Source organism: Diospyros lotus, chromosome 4, assembly GCF_014633365.1.
Source record: "Diospyros lotus cultivar Yz01 chromosome 4, ASM1463336v1, whole genome shotgun sequence".
Classification (NCBI taxonomy): domain Eukaryota; kingdom Viridiplantae; phylum Streptophyta; class Magnoliopsida; order Ericales; family Ebenaceae; genus Diospyros; species Diospyros lotus.
Window position 1 is genome coordinate 1639476 of NC_068341.1, and position 19517 is coordinate 1658992.

Here is a 19517-nt window from a genome sequence, read left to right on the forward strand (position 1 = left end):
AATTTTCATTATTTCGATTACAGTTCTAAATTTATATTTCCAAGTCAATTTAACCTCTGTTCTTTGACTCTTTTTTTTTATGTGTCAATTCGAATTTTTCAATGTTTCGATTATATTCATAAACTTGTATTTTTAAATTAATTTAACTCTTGTATCATAACGTGAATGGAGTGTGATGCGTACTTTCTCATTTCACTTTACTATTTTTTTTTTATAGATGAAAGTATGAGGGTTAAATTAATTAAAATGTAGGTCAAAGGGTATAATCAAAATAATTAAAAGTTTAGCTTGACAAGCAAATAAAATGTCAAAATATATGAAATTAAATTGACTAAAAAATCAAGTTCATAAATATAATTGAAATAACAAAAAATTTGAGTTGTTACATAAAAAATTGTGAAACTATAGGAGGAAAAAAATATGGATTTTACCTAAAATATAAATACATTTTAAATTTCAAGTTCTTTTTTATATTTTTCTTCAAAAATGATGATGGAAAAAGACAATATTTGTGTTTGAAATGAGGGAGAGAAATAAAAAATGAAAAAAAAAAGTTTCTAAATATAAAGTGTGGATACGTTTTAGGAATATTGTTGTATTGGTGTTGTCTATATTTCGGATACTTTCCCTTATTCTATTCCTTTCTTGCGTCAAAAATAACGAGTAGGGAATGATCTTCATCCTTTCAAAGAGTTGTCGATAATGCAATACCGTATTCTTGTACATGCTCGTGTATGCAAAAGTCTTTATTTCCTTAGTGAAGCGAATAGTTTAGGGGGAAAGTATCACCCGAACTCCCTCTATTCCACATCTCTGCTCCTCAAGCTTCTACTATAAGTTCTATTTGATATTAAACTTTCAATCAATTATCATAGATGATTGGTGAATTTTCAGCCCTTGTAGACCAAATTTTGCATTTATCAGTTAATGAGTTCCTGTAAGAAAACGTCAAACTAAGGAAATAAAGGTTAAAAACAAGACAACACCAGTTGATGTGTGGTAACACACATTAGATACACCCATATGGCGTGTCAAGCATTTTCTTAAAAAAAAAAATTAAAAGTATATAACTAGAATACGTGAGGACACGTGTCAAACACTTTAAAAATTAAAAAGTAACATTTTTTTCTACTATTCACTTATTTGCACTATTCTTTTATACTATTCCCATTTGTATTATCTATCTCTTTCAAAATGAGCTAGTTTACAAGGGAGCATGACGATTGGATTACAAGTTGATTGCTAAATAGATTAGAGTTGTTAATTTGGAATTTTAACTTATAAATTTTAAATGCATATTTGTGAATTTTGAATATAATTTTGAATCTCTTGTTGTTTTATCATGCTTTATTTTACTAATTAACATGTATTAATTGTGTTGTATCTTACATTTTTTTTTAATATTATATCTCCTTACCTCATATCCGTGTCCGTACTTCTTAGATTTGTAGTGTTTAAATTATCATTAATGACATCACTATATTTAATATCCCTAAACTCCTAAATCATATGTAGATAGGGGTAAGAAAAAATTGGTCTAAAAAAAAAAAAAAATTGGTCGGGTCTTTGGTTTGAATATTTATTTTTTAAATTTTAAATCCAAATTAAAAAGTGGTTCTCCCTCTCTATGATGTATTGTTTAATAGTTAATATATATAATATAGAAAAACTTCAACTTAAAACTTAACAAATTAACAATCTACTTTATTATTATTATTTGTATTTAGAACAACGTATATACTTGTGTTTATTTACATATACATTTTTTATTTATATTAAATAGAAAAAACCTACCAATCCAATATTGAACCGAACTAAACCAATTCAACTATGTTTAATAGTAAATAAATCTAATGACCCTGTTTGTTGTACCTTAATTAGAGAAATTATAGTTTATAACTTCCCAGATTATAATTTCTAAAACTTAGAATAAGTCATGAATCTCTTTGCTGCAGCTTTTCAGAAGTTGTAGTTAAGTAGGTATGGTATTTGATACCATAAGTTGTAAAATAATTTATTTTTATATAATTATCCATAATACCCTTAATAATTGTAGAATGATAATTTAAAAATTAATTAGTGTATATGTATAAGTTTCAAGTGTTATAACTAATGAATTATGAGAAGAGAGACGCTTGATTGCGAGAGAAAGGGAGATGGCGAGAAAGAAAGATGGGGAGATGGTGAGAGAGATGAAGAGATATGAAAATTGAGATAGCTGAGGAGAAGAGAGACGCTTGATTGCGTGGACATGAAGGTAATTATTGATTAAAAACATAGGCAAAATTATCACAAAAATATTATTAAAATGTGACCGTTTAATCAGAAGTTGTAAAAATTGGGATACCCCAATTTTGAAAAAGACAGCTTCTACCCCTTCTAAAAACTAGTAAAAGTTATAAACTATAATTCTACAAGTTAGAACAAATACTATATTCCCACTTTTTTGACGCTAGAAGTTAAAAGTTATATCTTTTAAGCTGCAATAAATAGGTCCAATATTTAGTATTCACTCAATAAAACTTTCAAATAATGATTTAGTTCACTTTAATTTAGACCAATTAGTTACTATTATATTAACTTTATTCAAATTATAGTCCGACTAAAATTTTGTTTAGTATTTGGTTCACATTTTTACTTCAACAAGTTTTTAATCCGATGTGAGATTGGTTGTTAACGTATTGATTTTTAATGAGTATTTTTAAAATTTATATAATAATTAAAAAAGATTAAAGATTGAATTGAACAAATCTAATAAGAACCAGCTCTACCCCAAACCGGTATAGTATTATTAAGAATATCAATCTTAATCCGATCTAACGTCAGAACAATTTAGACCGAATGAACACCCGATAGGAATAAAATTTTTGAAACTATTTTTAAAATAAATTTCGGAATTGCAATTCGGAGGCTTCTCAATCTTTCAATCTTCTCTTCCCTTCGTTCCAAACTAAGCTTAAAAGTTAAAAACTGTGTCCCGTTGCTTGCATTTGAATCAATTTCGGCCGACTGTAAATCGTCGTCGTTGTAATCCCATCTTCTCCTCTTCCAACTTTGCCCCTCCTTTGTGGGGAGAGAGATCTACAGGAAGCAGATCCTTCGAATTACACATCATATTTATCGACCATTGGCGAATCACAATCCGATCGATCGAGGCCGCCTCTGCGCGAATCCGAAGCTTTCCCGGGAATTTTTTTATTTTCTCTCCTTCGCAATGCCTAAATTCAGCGGCGCATGAGTTTCGGATTTTATCGGGTAGATCATGACGGCTTCTTTCGTGACGGACAACGCGAACGCTCCATCAACCTCGACTTCTCAGCCGCGTATTCCTCTGACTGCCCCCAACCACCTCAATTCCAGAAAAAGGTCCCGAAATGAACCCTAATTTGGTTTGTTTTATTCCGTGTTGCTATGATTTTGTCAAATTCGTAGGTTTTGCCAATATATAGCGGGTGAAGATCTGAAATTCCAAGGGTGGGTGATTTCGTTTCTTGTTGAGCCGATTTTTCTAGTTTTCGATGATTTTTGTCTTTTTGGCTAGATTAAGGCAGATGAATTTTGTCGGGCTTGTGTGTAATTCTAATGGGAATTGATGTTTGATCCGAGATTTCAAACCTAGATTACTCGATAGAGGTAATTTCACGTGAGCTCGATAGACTTGATGTTATGGGTGACAATTAATTTAGTAGAAGTTTAATTATTGCGTGTGCATTTGATTCTTAACTTGTATTTTCTGGTTGAAGAAAAAGTAGAAATACAGATGCAACTTGTTTGTTTGTTTTATTGTCTTAAGATTAATAAGTAGTTTTTTTTTTTTTTTTGTTGTCACAATGAATACTATTGGAGTTAGAATTCTAAAAATTTTAATACTTTTCAGTCATTAATGTGAAATTCATGTTGTAGTCCCATAATTACTCAAGCTCAAGAGATCTACATATTATCGAGCTCAAGTAATGCATTTTGTACGGGTGTTGTTATATGTATACTGAATCCAACATAACAACTTTGTATTTAATGTTATGGTTTTTATAATTGTTGATTATCTGCCTGTATCTCTGTGGGTCTTCTGCTCACTACTTCAATTTGACAATGGCAGTGGTAGCAATGTCTTTCAACTGTTAGCACTGAGAGAGGTTTCTCCTCGAGGGAAGCATTCAGCAAAAAGGATATTGGTGGATGCTTCTAACCGTCATGTCGATGCCTCTGCGTTAAAACGTGAAGCAGTAAGAGATGCAAGACGTGGTCTTCTTTCATGGTAATTAGTTAATCATCTGCAATCTTCACAATAGATTCTCTCCAAGTTTCCATGACCTGTTGTGTTTTGAGGCTGTCGTTTTCTGAACATGGTTGGATGATCATAAGGTTATTGCCCATTTGTCGGTGTATTAGTTTGCAGCCACAAATCTCGGTATTCTGAAATTCTCTGTCTGGAACAGGGTGGAAGCTGAGTCGTTACAGAATTTGTCAGCCAAGTATTGTCCACTGTCGCCGCCACCTAGGTCCACCATTGCAGCAGCTTTCAGTCCTGATGGAAAAACACTTGCATCGACACAGTATGTTGTTCTCCATCTTGTTTTATTCTGTTGACATGTACAGTTGAGAATAGGCTTTGTTAAGTGGAACCATATGTACCCACGAATGAGTTAGTTTCTGAAACATAATTTTGTTTATGAGTATGCAGTGGAGACCATACAGTTAAAATAATTGAATGCCAAACTGGCAGATGCTTAAAGGTCCTGAATGGTCATCGGAGGACACCTTGGGTGGTAAGCCATAGTTCTCCCTCTCAGTTCATTTGTTCACTTAAATTCATCTATGCTTCACCGAAACATGCAATCAGTAGGTGTTTAACTGCCATGATATGGAAGCTGATATACCCGTAGAATATGCTCATTTTGGGCAGCTTGATAGGCCCGCCCCTAGCAGTTCCCAAAGGTGAAAGAGGGATGAAGGTATTAGTAGTACAAGACAATATTGGGTTCTAGAATTTGCCCCATACACATTTGTAAAAGAATGACTAGCAATTGATAATTTCTTTAGTTGAATAACCTTCTTTTTCTTGCCTATTCTTTATGTGGCAAATATAAATTGCTGAGGGTTATAAATATGATAACTTTGAAGAGGTGAATTTGATTTCACATATAAGAACCTAGTTCGCATATAAGAACCTAGACTATTATTGAACATTAACATGGGAAGTCAAGTTAATGTGAAATCTGGGATCGATATGAGTTGTAGGCTGAAAATTTGACAGAGCACTAACTCAAACACTCTTCTGATAATCCCATTCATGGTTACCAGCAAACTTGCATTACTGGTAACTTGTCTAATGCAGTCATGTATCCCATCCATGCTTTCCAGTACACCACTTGGCTGGCAAATTGTGTTTTCCTCGCAGCTTGTTTTCAAAATGGGGTGGGATACTTTTTGGGTTCTAAAGCGAAATAAAAGAAGCGAAGGGAAGATTAACAGAAGTCCTCAAATAAATGGTGGATTGGAATTTCAAGTATTCTTTTTTGAACTTTATTTTATCTGAATGTTAAGGTGCTTTATGCAGGTGTTTGATATGCTTTGATATGTTACCTATTTGTTTTTGTAAATGCTTAATAATAACAACATCAAACTTTAATCCCACTAGGTGGGATCGGTTACGAAAAGTTTTAGTTTGCCAATTATCTTTATTCACTATCACATTTTCTGTAGGGCCATTATGTCCTGTATCATATAAAGGACTTTCCTACCAAATTTTATTTAACCTTTTGCAGGTTAGGTTCCACCCACTATACCCTGAAATTCTAGCAAGTGGAAGTCTGGATCATGAAGTTCGCTTATGGGATGCTAATACTGCAGAATGCATAGGATCACGTGATTTTTGTAATTACTTTTTCTGTATCCGTGTCTACCTTTAGAATATTAATATCTTCTTTGCATTACGTAAGTAGATCCGAATAGAGATTCTGTTCATCCATGCAGATCGTCCCATTGCATCTATTGCTTTCCATGCACAAGGGGATCTTCTGGCTGTAGCTTCTGGCCACAAGGTGAGGAATCTAGAGTGCAAGCATTTCATTTAGTTTTATATCGGATGCTTTGTGATAGGTTGCTTTGGAATGTTTTTTAGCTGTATATATGGCACTACAATAGGAGAGGAGAGGCATCTTCGCCAATCATTGTATTAAAGACACGCCGTTCCCTTCGAGCAGTGCATTTTCATCCACATGCTGCCCCATTTCTGTTAACTGCTGAGGTAACTTTCACATTCCTAAAATAATGCCCTTCACATTCCAGTTCTCCATCCTATTAATGTTGTTGTTTTTCAGGTCAATGATTTGGACTCACCAGATTCTCCAAGGACGCTTGCAACTTCTCCTGGCTATTTGCACTATCCCGCCCCTACTGTGTATATAGCAGATGCTCGTTCTGGTAGTCGTTCTAATTGGGCAAATGAACTACCTCTTATATCTCTACCATTTCTGATCTGCCCTTCAATTGGTAGAGATGAGGATAGACTATCATTACATCACACTGATAGGGACGTCAGTTCAACTAGTGCCACATATAGAGTGGATCCTTCTACCACAGTGCGGCTTCTCACATATTCAACTCCGTCAGGGCAATATGAACTTCTGTTGTCTCCTATTGAACCCAGTACCTCTTCTGTACCTGAAGAACCATGGCCAAATTTTTCCTCAAGGGGAATGGAAAATGCTGATCCTCAGCCTACAGTGGATGCTATGGGAATTACTGAATTGCAGACTGAAGAGAGAAATAACCAGGTTTTTCCTTTTGGAGACCCCAGATATTGGGAATTACCTTTCTTACAGGGGTGGTTGATTGGTCAAAGCCAAGTTTGCCAACGAATACGTCCTCGTAATAATGTTACTCATGAAAATTCATCTGCACATAGAGAAACAGAAAATCCTGCTGGATTGGTTCCATCAGTTATACCCCCCAGTGTTGGTCATTCTAGAGTTAGTGGAAGATCTATTTCACGGCACCGTGCTTCACGCTCTCACATGACACGTGCACCTGGATCTGGTGACGTTATTTCTAATAACACAACACATGATGAGAGCGATCCTCAGCCTTTTATTAGCAGGATGCAATCTGAAGTTGCCACATCACTAGCTGCTGCAGCTGCTGCAGAGTTGCCTTGCACCGTAAAGCTTCGAATTTGGACATATGATGTTAAAGATCCTTCTGCCCCTCTTGATGCTGCAAGGTGTCGTTTGACAATACCACATGCTGTACTTTGTAGGTAAAGTTTCTCACCTTTGTTAAATTTGTGGCAATCTCTTTTTATTCAATCTTTTTTTTGTTTTTTCCTGGGACCTTCTGTCCAAGTTTTTAATCCTACATTAAGCTCATTATTCATGGTCATGTGAAAGGCCTGTACCTCAAGTTCATTTCATTAAGTACTCACAATTTTCTGAATGTGGTTCATGCTGATAATTCCCAGTTTAACTGCAAATTGTATTTTATCACTGTCAAGGATATACTGCATATATTGTCCCAACTCTCTCTAGAAGCTTACATGTATGAATTTTCTTGCAGTGAAATGGGTGCCCATTTTTCACCTTGTGGCAGATTTCTAGCGGCCTGCGTTGCATGTGTGCTGCCACAAATGGATGCTGATTCAGGTTTACATAGTCAGGTTAACCATGAGGTTACTGGAGCTTCAACATCACCAACACGACACCCTATCTCAGCCCATCAAGTCATATATGAACTTCGCATATATTCTCTTGAGGAAGCAACGTAAGAACAAACTTCTTTTGCTCTGCACTTCATTATGTACTTTACAGTTCTATTTATGGTTTACACTTATTTGTAATCTACTTTCCGTTCCATGTACCTAGTTTTGGTTCAGTGCTTGCATCAAGAGCAATCAGGGCAGCCCATTGTTTAACTTCTATTCAGGTCAGTTTCTGTGTGGATGTTTTCATTTTTATTTTTATATATCTTTGCTTTCTATTGCATTTCAAAAGCTTGGTTTGTTGAAATACTATTATGGCTAGAAAAGAGTGTAGAAGTTTGAAATTAATTATATTTTCTGTTTCACTTTTATTGCTCATGTTTTCAGTTGAAAATAATATATACTTCCCTTGCCCCCCCTCCTCTCAAAAAAAAAAAAAAAAAAAATCCCCACACACACAAAAAAAATAATAAAACAAAAGGAGGTCAGGAAAAGATATACGTAGTGCTAATCAGCTTCTTCTTTTTCTTTTTGCTCATTCATCAGCTTAGTTGCTAGGTTGGATGTATATACTTCAATATGAAGCATTTGTATCCAACTACTGATGCCCTAGTAGCCTAGTATCTCCATTTGCCATCTAAGTGGGATGGTAAGAGAAACCACACAGCCCCCCCACCCCCCCCACCCCCCCCAAAAAAAAAAAAAAAAAAAAAAAAAACCCCAAGCCAAGTTCACAGTTCACAATTTTGTTCTTCCTGAAAGCTAGTTAGAATCACCACTATTCTTCTACTAAGATGATTGATCTCTGCTTGATACCATTGTTCAAATGCACTGCTAGAAACATCTTAGTTATGCATTAAGGGAACTTCAAGTGCAAATAACATAACAAAACACTTTTAATCTCTCTCCTTTAAATTCTAAATCAAGCAATTTTCTTTTTATTTCCCTTTTTTCCTATTTTGGTAGTGACCACATTAGCAAGCATTTAGTCTCTTTTTTTGATTGTTTAATTTGGTTCTCTGAATCTTTTTTGGTCATGTTGAATTTTGATCCTTTGAATGTCAATCAACTGTAGGTGAAATTCCGGGATTTATATTACATATTTGAATTTCTATTTGTTTTCCCCGATTTTTTTCTTATTCTTGACACGGTAATCAAATTTGGATTCTCGAATTTTCTGAACAAAATACGTAAAAAGAGTTCATATTGGAATTTTGATTCAATTGAAGAAAGAGTAAGCCTATTTTTTTTTCTAGTTCTAAAACCAGTAGTTCTAGTGGTTGACTTGGTTCTTTCAAATTGTTTCTCATTATTAAGAAAAGGCAACTAAGATAAAATATGAGCTTGTTTTATAGCAATAGTAATTAAACGTTGTAGCTCATGCGTTGTTGCCTGGTATTCTTTTCCATTTTCATTTCTTTTAAAAATATCCCCCCCCCCCCTCTCTCTCTCGTTGGAACTGCAAATTATATTTTATTCATTTGATTTTCTTGTGAAAAAGATTCATTTGGAACAATTCATTACAAACCACCAAGTTTAATGTTGTAAATGCTGTTGATTGATGCAGTTCATATTTGATCCCATAAATATGTTGTCAAGCATCTAGTGACACCAACTCTATCACTATCTTTTCGCCTTTTGTTTAACAATTATTTAATTAATGAGCGGGGTTATCTATCAAACCAGTTTCTGAAAAATCAAAAGCTTATCACTCAGATGGCCCCAAATATTCAATTCCATAAAACTATAGCTGTTGTGTCTATTAGAACCTGAAATCTACCAGCACTCTTAAAACCCTATACTACCATATGACCACTTTTATCTTCACTTTCACTATTTTGAGTTGGTAATTGCATTCCAAATTGCTATTAATTTTCACTGATATTATGCAGGATGTGATGCGTACTAGTCAGTAATCTTAGTGGTTTTTGCTAAATTTTGCACTTTTTGATTTTACAGTTTTCACCCACATCGGAGCACTTGTTACTGGCTTATGGTCGTCGCCACAGTTCACTTCTTAAGAGTGTTGTGATTGATGGAGAGACAACAATCCCAATTTACACCATTTTAGAGGTATCAATCTCATTTGTCTTTATTAACATGCTTTTTTAATAAATAAAAATATATTAACATAAACTCTTCAAAGGGGATGAGCCCTTTAACAAAAAAAAGGAAATTAAAAAAAAAAAAAAAAAACTAACTAGCTAAGTGCTATAAGAAATCAACTATGAAGCTTAGTAAAGCCCCGGGCAACAACAAAAAATCCTGAAAATCACAAGGCATAGAATTCAAATAGTTAAAAATTTAGTTTGTGTTGAATGCAGAATTGGTGTTAAATAACAGTTGTCTCTGAATATCAGAGGACTGGTCCTGAGAAAATTTAGAAAGTGGCCATTCAAAGCACTTAAAACAAACTTGTCCAACTGGCATTCCTGGTTTCCAAATTGTCACTCATCAGTGTTGGAAATTTAGTCATTTTAATCTTAAAGAAGTTCCTAATATTTTATACAAGTGAGTGTGATTTGAATATCATAAAAAAAGATAGCAGTAGTTTTCAAGGGAGATCTCATGTTGCCTTGTTCTGCCCTTATCCATGATTCCATGTGGAATCTTATGATTTCTCTATATTAAGTGGATGCAATCATCCAAAGGAATGGTGAGGTAGTAATGCTATTCAGATACAGAGCCTGCCTTTTCAATTTTTACTACTTGGCATATGAAATTCCAAGACTATTGACTCTTAATGTTTACGACTCAGGTCTACAGGGTTTCTGATATGGAACTAGTCAGAGTCCTGCCTAGCGCAGAGGATGAGGTCAATGTAGCTTGTTTTCATCCTTCAGTTGGTAGTGGCCTTGTCTATGGAACCAAGGTGAATCAACTGAAATTTTGTTTATAGTTCATTTGTTAGGGTTTCTGGATAGATTTTTAACTCAAATTCTCTTCTTCAAATTCAGGAAGGGAAACTGAGGATCTTTCAATTTGAAAATTCTCCCAGTGGGAATTGCACACCTGGTGTTCTAGATGAAAACTTAATTGAGGTATAACATGGCTCATTCTACTGTTAATTCTTTAAACTTGCTTGCTTTTTTATTTCTGTCAGTATTTATCACTGTGATGGTAAAGCTATGTCCCCAGTTCCTTTTGACACCTATTGTTCTTCTGTTTTCTTAAAGTATGCTTTTATAAGAAGACAAGAAATATAATAACTATAACATTACTGAAGAAAGATGTTTAAGATAGGAGGAGGATGAAAGCTGTTTAAGGAGTTTTGAGATAGAAATAATAATATATTATTGTTAAATTATCCCTCTCACTAACAATAGATAAGATGGTAGTTAATAATTTAAGATAGCATTAAAGTATGCCAAGTTCAACTTTCATGCCAACCCAATATTTAAATATTTGACGTATTTGGTTGAATGAAATGCAGATTAAAGAAGTCTTGGTGGTGGAATGAAGAAGTATAACTTAAAAAAATTTAAATTAAGAAAAATTGTTATGAGGTTTTACATACATGCCGTTAATTAATGAAAAGCTAAAGATGTATATATTTTGACACAAAAAATAAAATGGAAATAAAGAAAGCGGTTAGTAAAAGCAAAATCAAAAGCTTATGAAAAAAATTATATATCAACAACTTGACATGAAAGATGGGGAAAGATAACTAGCAAATGAGAAGACAATTAAGGAGAGATGTTGGGAGCTTACGCATGTATGTGAACCTCAAAGAATCTGTTCAATTTGCAGCCTGGTTTGGTCTTCTTATATTTTTTATTTTAGTTCCCCCCCCCCGCCCCCCCTTCTTCTCTCTCTTCCCTTTTAAGTGCCCATTTTTTCCTAATTTATTTATACTACTGTCTCATCTGTTTTATCTTTAATCCCTCTTAGGTTCCAACATATGCATTAGAATGCTAGGATGCATGATTGCTCCAGAGCGATGATGAGATGTATAGGTGATTTTGGCTGGTATGTTTTCTCTTGACGGTATCTCCTTTCTTTTAGGCGTTGATTGGTCCTTTTCCCACTGTGTATATTCTGTGTTGCACTAAGCTCTTTGGCTGATGTTTGTGATCTTAATGCTAGAAAGTAACATCAATTGAAAGTAATACATATCATTTCATACTTCCCTTTGGAGTTGCTTACAAACTGAGCTTATTGGGAAGGGGTGCTCGCCCAGACATTAATTAGTTGGCCAAAGTGAGGATGATGAATGTGGATCATTCTTGGGATTACCCCCCCTTGCACGGTTCTCCCGCTCGTGTTCTCAATTTTAGCAGAAGTGGAGGTTTTGCCTCATTGCATAGAACAAGGAATCGAATCTACGACCTACTGATTCGAATCATAACTTATAATGACACAACTATTTAACTTGTACTCTGGAAGCGAATGTAAATTATCCTCTTCCATATGAATGCTTGTTAAAGAGCATATATTTCCATTTTATTTGCCAATTTTTGAAGTATCCTGTTGCATGTTTCAGCCAGTCCTTTCCCTTTCCTGCTTAATTTGAAGAACATTCACGTCCATTTCAGCTGTGAGTTTATTGATCATGTGCTATTTATCTTCCAGGGTTTTGTTGCCGTTAACTGCTTCAGTACTTGGCAACAATATTACAACGCAATCACAGGTTTCTGATTTGTACCATGTAGCTGCTGTTTGTAGCTGATGAAGCGTTGGGGTGGGGGGATGTATGTGCAATGTCTTCTGGTAGCTTGCAGAAGGGAGGGAGGGAGGGAGGGAGGGCTGGCAATAGCCGTTGTTGGGATCTTCTCCGCGATCTTAGCAATCGCCTCCGAAATGGCTTGAGGATCCCGGCTTTCATACGACGAACTAGAAAGATCTTTCTCTTTAAAGACACTCGAATTCGAAAGGGCAAGCAAAAGAGCGAGTGGCTCGCTCAAATCGCATATAGAAGAATATTACTGTAGATGTCTGTCTGACTGTAAGGGCAATGGCTGCAAAAGGCCAAATACTTAAAATCAGGGCTTTCTTTCAATGTTGTGATTTAATTTCATTTTATGCATCATCTGGCTGCTTCCTCCTGTACCTCTTGTTGTAAGGTAGATGACTTGTTTGTGAGAGATGCCATTTGTACACCACAATTTGATTTTCAAAGAATGGAAATAGCAAAAATTTTACCATTCCATACCATACATGAAATGATTTATTTGCTTTTGTCATTCCTTGCTCTTCGGTGCAGCCGGGAGGGGGTGGGGGAAATAGGAAAATTGCCCACTCCCCTGCATGGTACTTAAAAGAGCATTGCTCTTCTGCACCCAATGCAAAAGGTATATCGTATTAATGTAAAGGGTGTACATTACCTTCTTTTTAATTGTATATTAACTCCTTCCATAAACATAAGCAACATTGTTAAACTAGATAAATTATCCGAGTTTTCTCTTATGTGATTGATATTCCTGTTCCTCTGTTACAATTCACAATATTTGCTTCTCATGATGTGATTGATAGTAGCTGTACATGGAGAAGAAACAGGAGATGGGTTACAGGTTGCTAAGGACAGTAGGTGGTAATCAAGAAGCCATTTCGACGTTAAAAAAATAAATAAAATAGTATACTTGGAACACTTTCATCTTCCTTTCCATTGAAAAATCCCAGTTCCAAAGTGGAAGCTTAGAGTGTCTACTGTTTGAAAGACTGCTAGTATCAATTTGAATGTGTGACATTGTCATGGTGAGAAATTATGCATGTTCATATTAACAAAAAGGTTCTAAGCTAGAGAAAGAAAATAAGGGCCGAAGACGAAGATGAAGATGCCCAATTCAGGGATCCACACAGATGATGAGAAGGCTAAACCTACATCTGGAAGGAATGGATGCAAGGAAGAAGGAACTACGTTCCCGTAATCAACCAATGTTACTTAGAAAGTACCAATTCCCGGAAATGAAATTCATCTTTCAACGCCCATGCTATGGTCCACTGAGAAACCCTAGCTTCGCGGTAGCTCAAGAATCAAGATTGGCTTAACGAACCAAATATAGGCAAAATATACATCGAAGAGTGCCTAAAGTTTCACTTTCACGCCCAGGGTCTCTAGTTTCGCAGCCAATTCTAAAGGCAGAACGAACTTGAAGGAACCCTAGCACGCAGAATTAGCATCGGGAAAGTAAAAGAGAAGTAAAATTTCACACGGTATTATTTATGCTGCCATAATATAGTATATGGAGGTGCAATTGAAGTTTCGAGTTTAGAAGATCACACGGAAACAAGAGTAGATCGACCGCGTCACACGAAAGATAAAGCGGGACAAGAAGGATCAGTTGATGTCGGAGTCGTCAAAGTCGTCCTCGAAGGAGTTGAAGAAGTCGGCGTCGGCGAGCCTGGCCTCCGCAGCGCCGGCGGCGGCTGCGCCATCGCCGAAGACGTCGAAGCTATCGGCGTCGTCGACGTCCATCGCTACTGCCGAGCCATGGTCCTCCAGATCGGCAAATAAGTCTACCGGCGTCGGCCTCATCTCGTCCTCTATCTCTATCGCTCCCTCTTATGGGAATTACAATTCTGTTTTGAAGCAGAGTGAGTGTATCCAGTAGCTTCGCGAGTCTTGAGAGTTTGGGCGTGTTTGGAAGCCTAGAAAAGGACCGAAAATATAGCCGACTGTTCTATTCGATTTTCTCTGATTGGTTGGGAAGGCCCTACATGTTACAAATATTTGAGGTTCAGACTAATTGTGGATAATTTTTTTAATATCTTTTAGATAGTATTTCTCTCTTAGTTATGGCCACTAAGTTGATCGAACTACCGATTGCACGGGGTTTGTTTGGCTGATTGTTTTTTTCAGCAGCTTAAAAGTTACTTTGACTTTTAAATTGTGTGAAGTTTAAAAATTGATTAACGTTTAAGTTGATAACGTGTTTAGATAAATATATTTTTAAATTATTAATTAATAGTTATAAATTTAATTTGAAATAGTTGATAAGATATTAAAATTTTACAAAAAAATAAAAATAAATATGTTGAATAATGTAAATAAAATTTATAAAAATATTAACTTTTAATAAAATTAAGTTATATATAATTATTAAAAAAATATACTAATATAATATATATATATACATATATACACAACATAGGGCTGTCGATAGAGGAGGAAATGACTTGACGCGGGCGATAAAGATTGGAGGAGGCGGCCAACAACGACAGTGAAGTTAGAGGCGATGGTCGATGATGATAGAAAAGCTAGAGGCTATGACCAATGTTGGAGAGTGGTGGCAACGGAGAGGAAGAGCTACAGGGAGGCGACGACTGCAAAAGCAGTAAGATTATGATCGATGAATAGATTAGAAATAAAAGATTTGTGTGAGGACAAATTCGTCTTTTATTTGATCAACGCCAAAAGCCCCTACCAATGTTTTTGAAAAAGTTGGAGGGAGTGAGTTTTTTTCTAAATGTTGGTATATTAACAAATAAGCTTAGTAATTTTTAAACTATTAGAGATTTCCAAACACTTCATTTAATAAGTTTCACGAGTTATATAAGCTAACTCGATAACTTATAAACAATCCAACCGCTTAGCCAAACAAGTCCACAATCGTGTCTCCCTCACTTCGAATGAAAGGTTAGCTATTTGTATTGTGATTTGATCGAACCTATATGAACAAAATCTAAGTTAATTTGTTCAGTTAAAGATAAGGATATGATTCGTTTGAGTTTGAAGATCGAACCTAAATTTCATAAAGGTTCTAGGGGAGAAAGAGAAAAATAAGAAAAAGAAAAAGAATCATTTCATCTATTTATTTACTTAACACAAAAGAGGCTATTGTAATTTTGAAAATGAAAGAGCAGTGGTTGCAATTAAGCCAAATTTAAGAGATTAGTTATTGCAATATTTTTAAAAAATATTAATTATTTTCAAAATAGCTAAGATGGCTCCCCATGACTAATACGCGTTTTAGTTGATAAGTGTTAGTTCTCTTAATTACTTATTTGGTAATACAGTGAAATTTTTATCATAAAAATTATTTTTAAAAGATTTACCTTTAAAGAAAATAATTTAGTGATTGGCATAGTATTATTATATGCATTTGACGAATTATTAAAGAATATTTTATAGTAAAATTATTATAAAGGTACTAAAAAAAGTATTTATGTAGTTGATATTATTTGATCATGTAATTTTAAATATTGATTGAGGACAATTTTATCAAAAAATAATTATAGTTTCTGGTGCTGAGAAAATGGGCAATGTTTGATTGGTTTGGTTTAGTCAGTGCCAAACACTGGACTTCCAGATGGGTGTAGAAGGTGAATTGGACTCTGGGGGTTACTAATGCTGTTGCTTGTTTCCATTCTATAACTAAGGTTCAGTGCTCTTCTTCACATTGACTAAGAAGAACCAACCCAATTTTTTCCTTCACACATGAATAAAGGCAAAGGATGAAGATTTAAAGGGTTGAAGCAATTGATTGCATGATCTGGCAGTTTTCAGTAGGGAAGAATTTAAGTGTTGAAGCAATTGATTGTTCTCAACTTCCAACCTGTGATTTTTAAGGCTATATTCCAAAAGCATCAAGGAGCAACGGGGAAAGAGGCATGGGCCTGTTGATCTAACAGAATTTGATTTGGTATTGGTATGATCTTCACAACAATCTATTTTCCTCTTATATTGCACGGTTTTCTATTTGCTTGGGGGGGGTTTTAATCAATCCTCGCCTCGCCTACTAAATACCAGTGTCAACAATATAGTTCAAAATCACTTGAAGAGGCAGCCATTAATATCTTCTTCACTCACACATCGCTTTTTCTGTTAAGTTCCTATTATTACCTTGCCTAATAAAATTAGCCCTCCAAAAGAATATTTCTACTGCAGAGCACCAACAAATGAAGCATAAAAGAGTGTATTATTTGTTCAACTCTTTAGTCATCAACAACAACAACCATCCCAAACCATTATCTCACTGGGTTGAACCGGCTACATAAACTCTAGACCTCCATGCATGCATCTTTATCCATGACCATATCCCCTGTTACTGTTAGGCTATAATATCACATGTTCAACTCTACAGTCAAAAATCATAAGTGAATTTGTTCCCCCAAGTAATTCTGATTCACAGCCAAAAAAAACCTACGTGCTATTTATGTAACCACACTTTTGACATGCATTAAATACAATTTCTAGTTTTCTACAAAACTGGACTCATAAACAAGATAGCAGAAAGTACCCAAGGGCATAATAAATACTCCGTGAAGATGTGGCATCAATATTCTCCTGGGCATGATATCAACAGAAAAACAATGGAAGTTGTTTTATAAACCCAAAAAAAGAAGTGAGAGCCACGTAAACCAGTCTCAACAACCTCTATTCTCTAAAACTCAATTAAGCAATCTGCACCGAAGGTTTAATGTCCCACATCTCAACCTACTCCTCCCTCCTACTCGTCCATCCTTGGGCCATATCCCCATCTAGCCAAACAGAAAAGAAAATCTGTGATAAAATGGTGAACAAGATATCCTACTCTTTTAGACATTTGATAGACACAGTTAATGTCAACAAGTTCTGCATCAGGTAACTCCTAGAATGATTTGCAATGATCATTTCTATAAATAATTTCAAAAATTCCCAGAAAGCTCCATGTATAATCCTAAAACCATAGATCCTAATCAGCTGAAATTTTCTTTTTCATTACTTATTAAAACCTAAATCCAATGTCACAACAAAAATTTGCAAACAGATTTCACTAACAGCATTTGGGCCATATCACCATCTAGCCAAACAGAAAAGGAAATCTGCGATAAAATGGTGAACAAGATATCCTACTTGTTAGAATTGGGAGGACTGACAGTCTGTTAAATCACCCAAGAAGCCAACAAAAACACTAACTCTCAACCTCACAGCTGGCCAATACAACATACAACATAAACCAAAAATAAAGAACAGAAACAGAATTGAAAAGATCAAAGTTAAGAACAATCAAATCACACAATAGGCACCGAGATTTTATCCTGATTCGAACTGATATAATCAGTCCTACATCCAGCCGCTTTCAAAGAGAGCAATCCACTAGAACTTGATGAAAAACCAGTACAAGAATCACACTTGCACAATCCCTCTTCCCTCACTGATACACAAGAACTCTCACTGCAAGATTACAAGGCTATCTTTCTAGGCTTTCTCCTACAATACAGTTTTCGGAAACTATCAATGAGAATGATCAATCACAAGTATCCAACAAATTACCCCACGCCTCTTATTTATAGACACAAGGGCGTGAGTTACAAGGAATGATATAACCGGGACATTTCCTTTACTACCCTTACTTAATATAATATACAATTAGCCTAATTTCCCTAACTGCCACAGCCGCACATAATCCACAAAAGGATGCCCAAGTCCTTCTAAACTTTCCAGACACTCAATGCAAAACTTGAATAACAATTCTCCACCATTTTGCTTTGAGTTTCTACCTGAAACCTGCCCTCATCAAGCTGCTCATCATATGGACCTGCATAAAACTGATCATTTACATAATATAACCTGCAAAAGACTTAAACAATGGTGTAATTTAGCCATAGGTACTGTCTTAGTGAATATATCTGTTGCATTATCCTCACCAGCCACCTTAATTAGGTCTACTTCTTTTCTTTCAAGTATCTCCCTAATAAAATAGTACCTCACCTCAATATGCTTAGTTCTCTCATGGTGAGCTTGATTCTTAACTAAGTGTACAGCACTTTGTCTATTACACATTAAAGTAGCCTTTATATCTTTCCCTAGGAGTTCACCTACTATATCCTTTAACCATAAGAGTTCTTTTATAGCTTCTGTAACAGCTATATACTCAGCCTCAGTGGTGGAGAGAGCCACTACAGATTGTAAATTGATTTTTCAGCTAATGGTTGAATTCCATAACTTAAACACATATCCTGTAGAGGATCTCCTCTTATCTATATCCGTTGTATAATCAGCGTCAGTGAATCCTAGAATGTTAGGCTCTTCATCTAAACTATCTCCACCATAAACTAATGCCATATTGATTGTTCCTTTTTAAGTACCTAAATATCCACTTAACGACAGTCCAATGATCTTTTCCTAGATTAGCCATTAACCTACTTCACGCAATACATAAGACTACCTACAACACTTGAATATGGATTTTTCTTCATCTCTCTCACGCTCTCTTCATCACTCGGTGATTGCATGTGGGACAACTTAAAATGCTAAGTAAAAGGAACATTGACTTCCTTTGCCTCAAGCATCTGAACTTCCTAATGAGTTTTCTCAAGATATGACTTTTGAGATAGTTGGACCTTCCTTAGCTGCCTATTTCTAGAGATTTCAATTCCTAAAATCTTCCTAGCCTCTCCTAAATCCTTTGTTTCAAAGACTGATTTCAACTTCAGCTTTAAACTTTGGACTTCCCCATGTGATTGATTTGCAATCAACATGTCCTCTACATAAAGGAGGAGATATATGGAGATCTTAGATGAAATATACCTATAATAAACGCAACTATCGAAATCACTACTCTTGAACCCATGACTTAACATGAATGTGTCAAATTTCTTGTACTACTGTCTAGGGGACTGCTTAAGTCCATATAAGGACTTTTTTAGCAAACATACTTGATCCTTTTTACCCCTAACTTCAAATCCTCTTGGTTGCTCCATTAGAATATCCTCCTCTAATTCGCCCATGGAGGAAAGTAGTGGTCCACATCCATCTGCTCTAGGCTTAGGTCTAAGTGGGCAGTCATAGCAAAGTAAAATCCTAATCAAAGTGTGTCTCACATTGGTGAGAACACTTCATTAAAATCTACCCCTTCTACCCCTTCAACTTGGGTGAAACCCTTGCTACAAACCTAGC

At 35.4% G+C, this 19517-nt stretch overlaps 2 protein-coding genes and 1 pseudogene across 6 annotated transcripts in view; 1 reads left to right on the forward strand and 2 right to left on the reverse strand.

The window, feature by feature from the left end:
- The first annotated feature begins 2893 nt into the window (after window positions 1-2893).
- The window catches only part of LOC127799072 (uncharacterized), a 31065-nt gene continuing 14441 nt past the window's right edge, over window positions 2894-19517 (forward strand). The window contains exons 1-15 of one of the 4 annotated variants that reach the window (XM_052332788.1): window positions 2898-3366; window positions 4097-4255; window positions 4437-4553; window positions 4682-4766; window positions 5766-5874; window positions 5974-6041; window positions 6122-6247; window positions 6321-7258; window positions 7555-7758; window positions 7860-7920; window positions 9656-9769; window positions 10455-10568; window positions 10654-10737; window positions 11588-11665; window positions 11783-12262. In XM_052332788.1, the coding sequence (XP_052188748.1) occupies window positions 3263-3366; window positions 4097-4255; window positions 4437-4553; window positions 4682-4766; window positions 5766-5874; window positions 5974-6041; window positions 6122-6247; window positions 6321-7258; window positions 7555-7758; window positions 7860-7920; window positions 9656-9769; window positions 10455-10568; window positions 10654-10737; window positions 11588-11614 (2310 nt within the window). In that variant the 5' untranslated portion in view covers window positions 2898-3262 and the 3' untranslated portion in view covers window positions 11615-11665; window positions 11783-12262. The other 3 variants (XM_052332787.1, XM_052332790.1, XM_052332789.1) reach the window with 3 other exon arrangements.
- Window positions 14894-19517, reverse strand: part of LOC127799121 (beta-amylase 1, chloroplastic-like) — a 7763-nt pseudogene continuing 3139 nt past the window's right edge.
- The window catches only part of LOC127799075 (small acidic protein 1), a 33949-nt gene continuing 32183 nt past the window's right edge, over window positions 17752-19517 (reverse strand). Inside the window, exon 2 of one of the 2 annotated variants that reach the window (XR_008022534.1) lies at window positions 17752-18156. The gene's annotated coding sequence lies outside the window, so the exon portion shown is untranslated. Of the gene's footprint in view, window positions 18167-19517 lie in introns of both variants that reach the window. The other variant, XR_008022535.1, reaches the window with a different exon arrangement.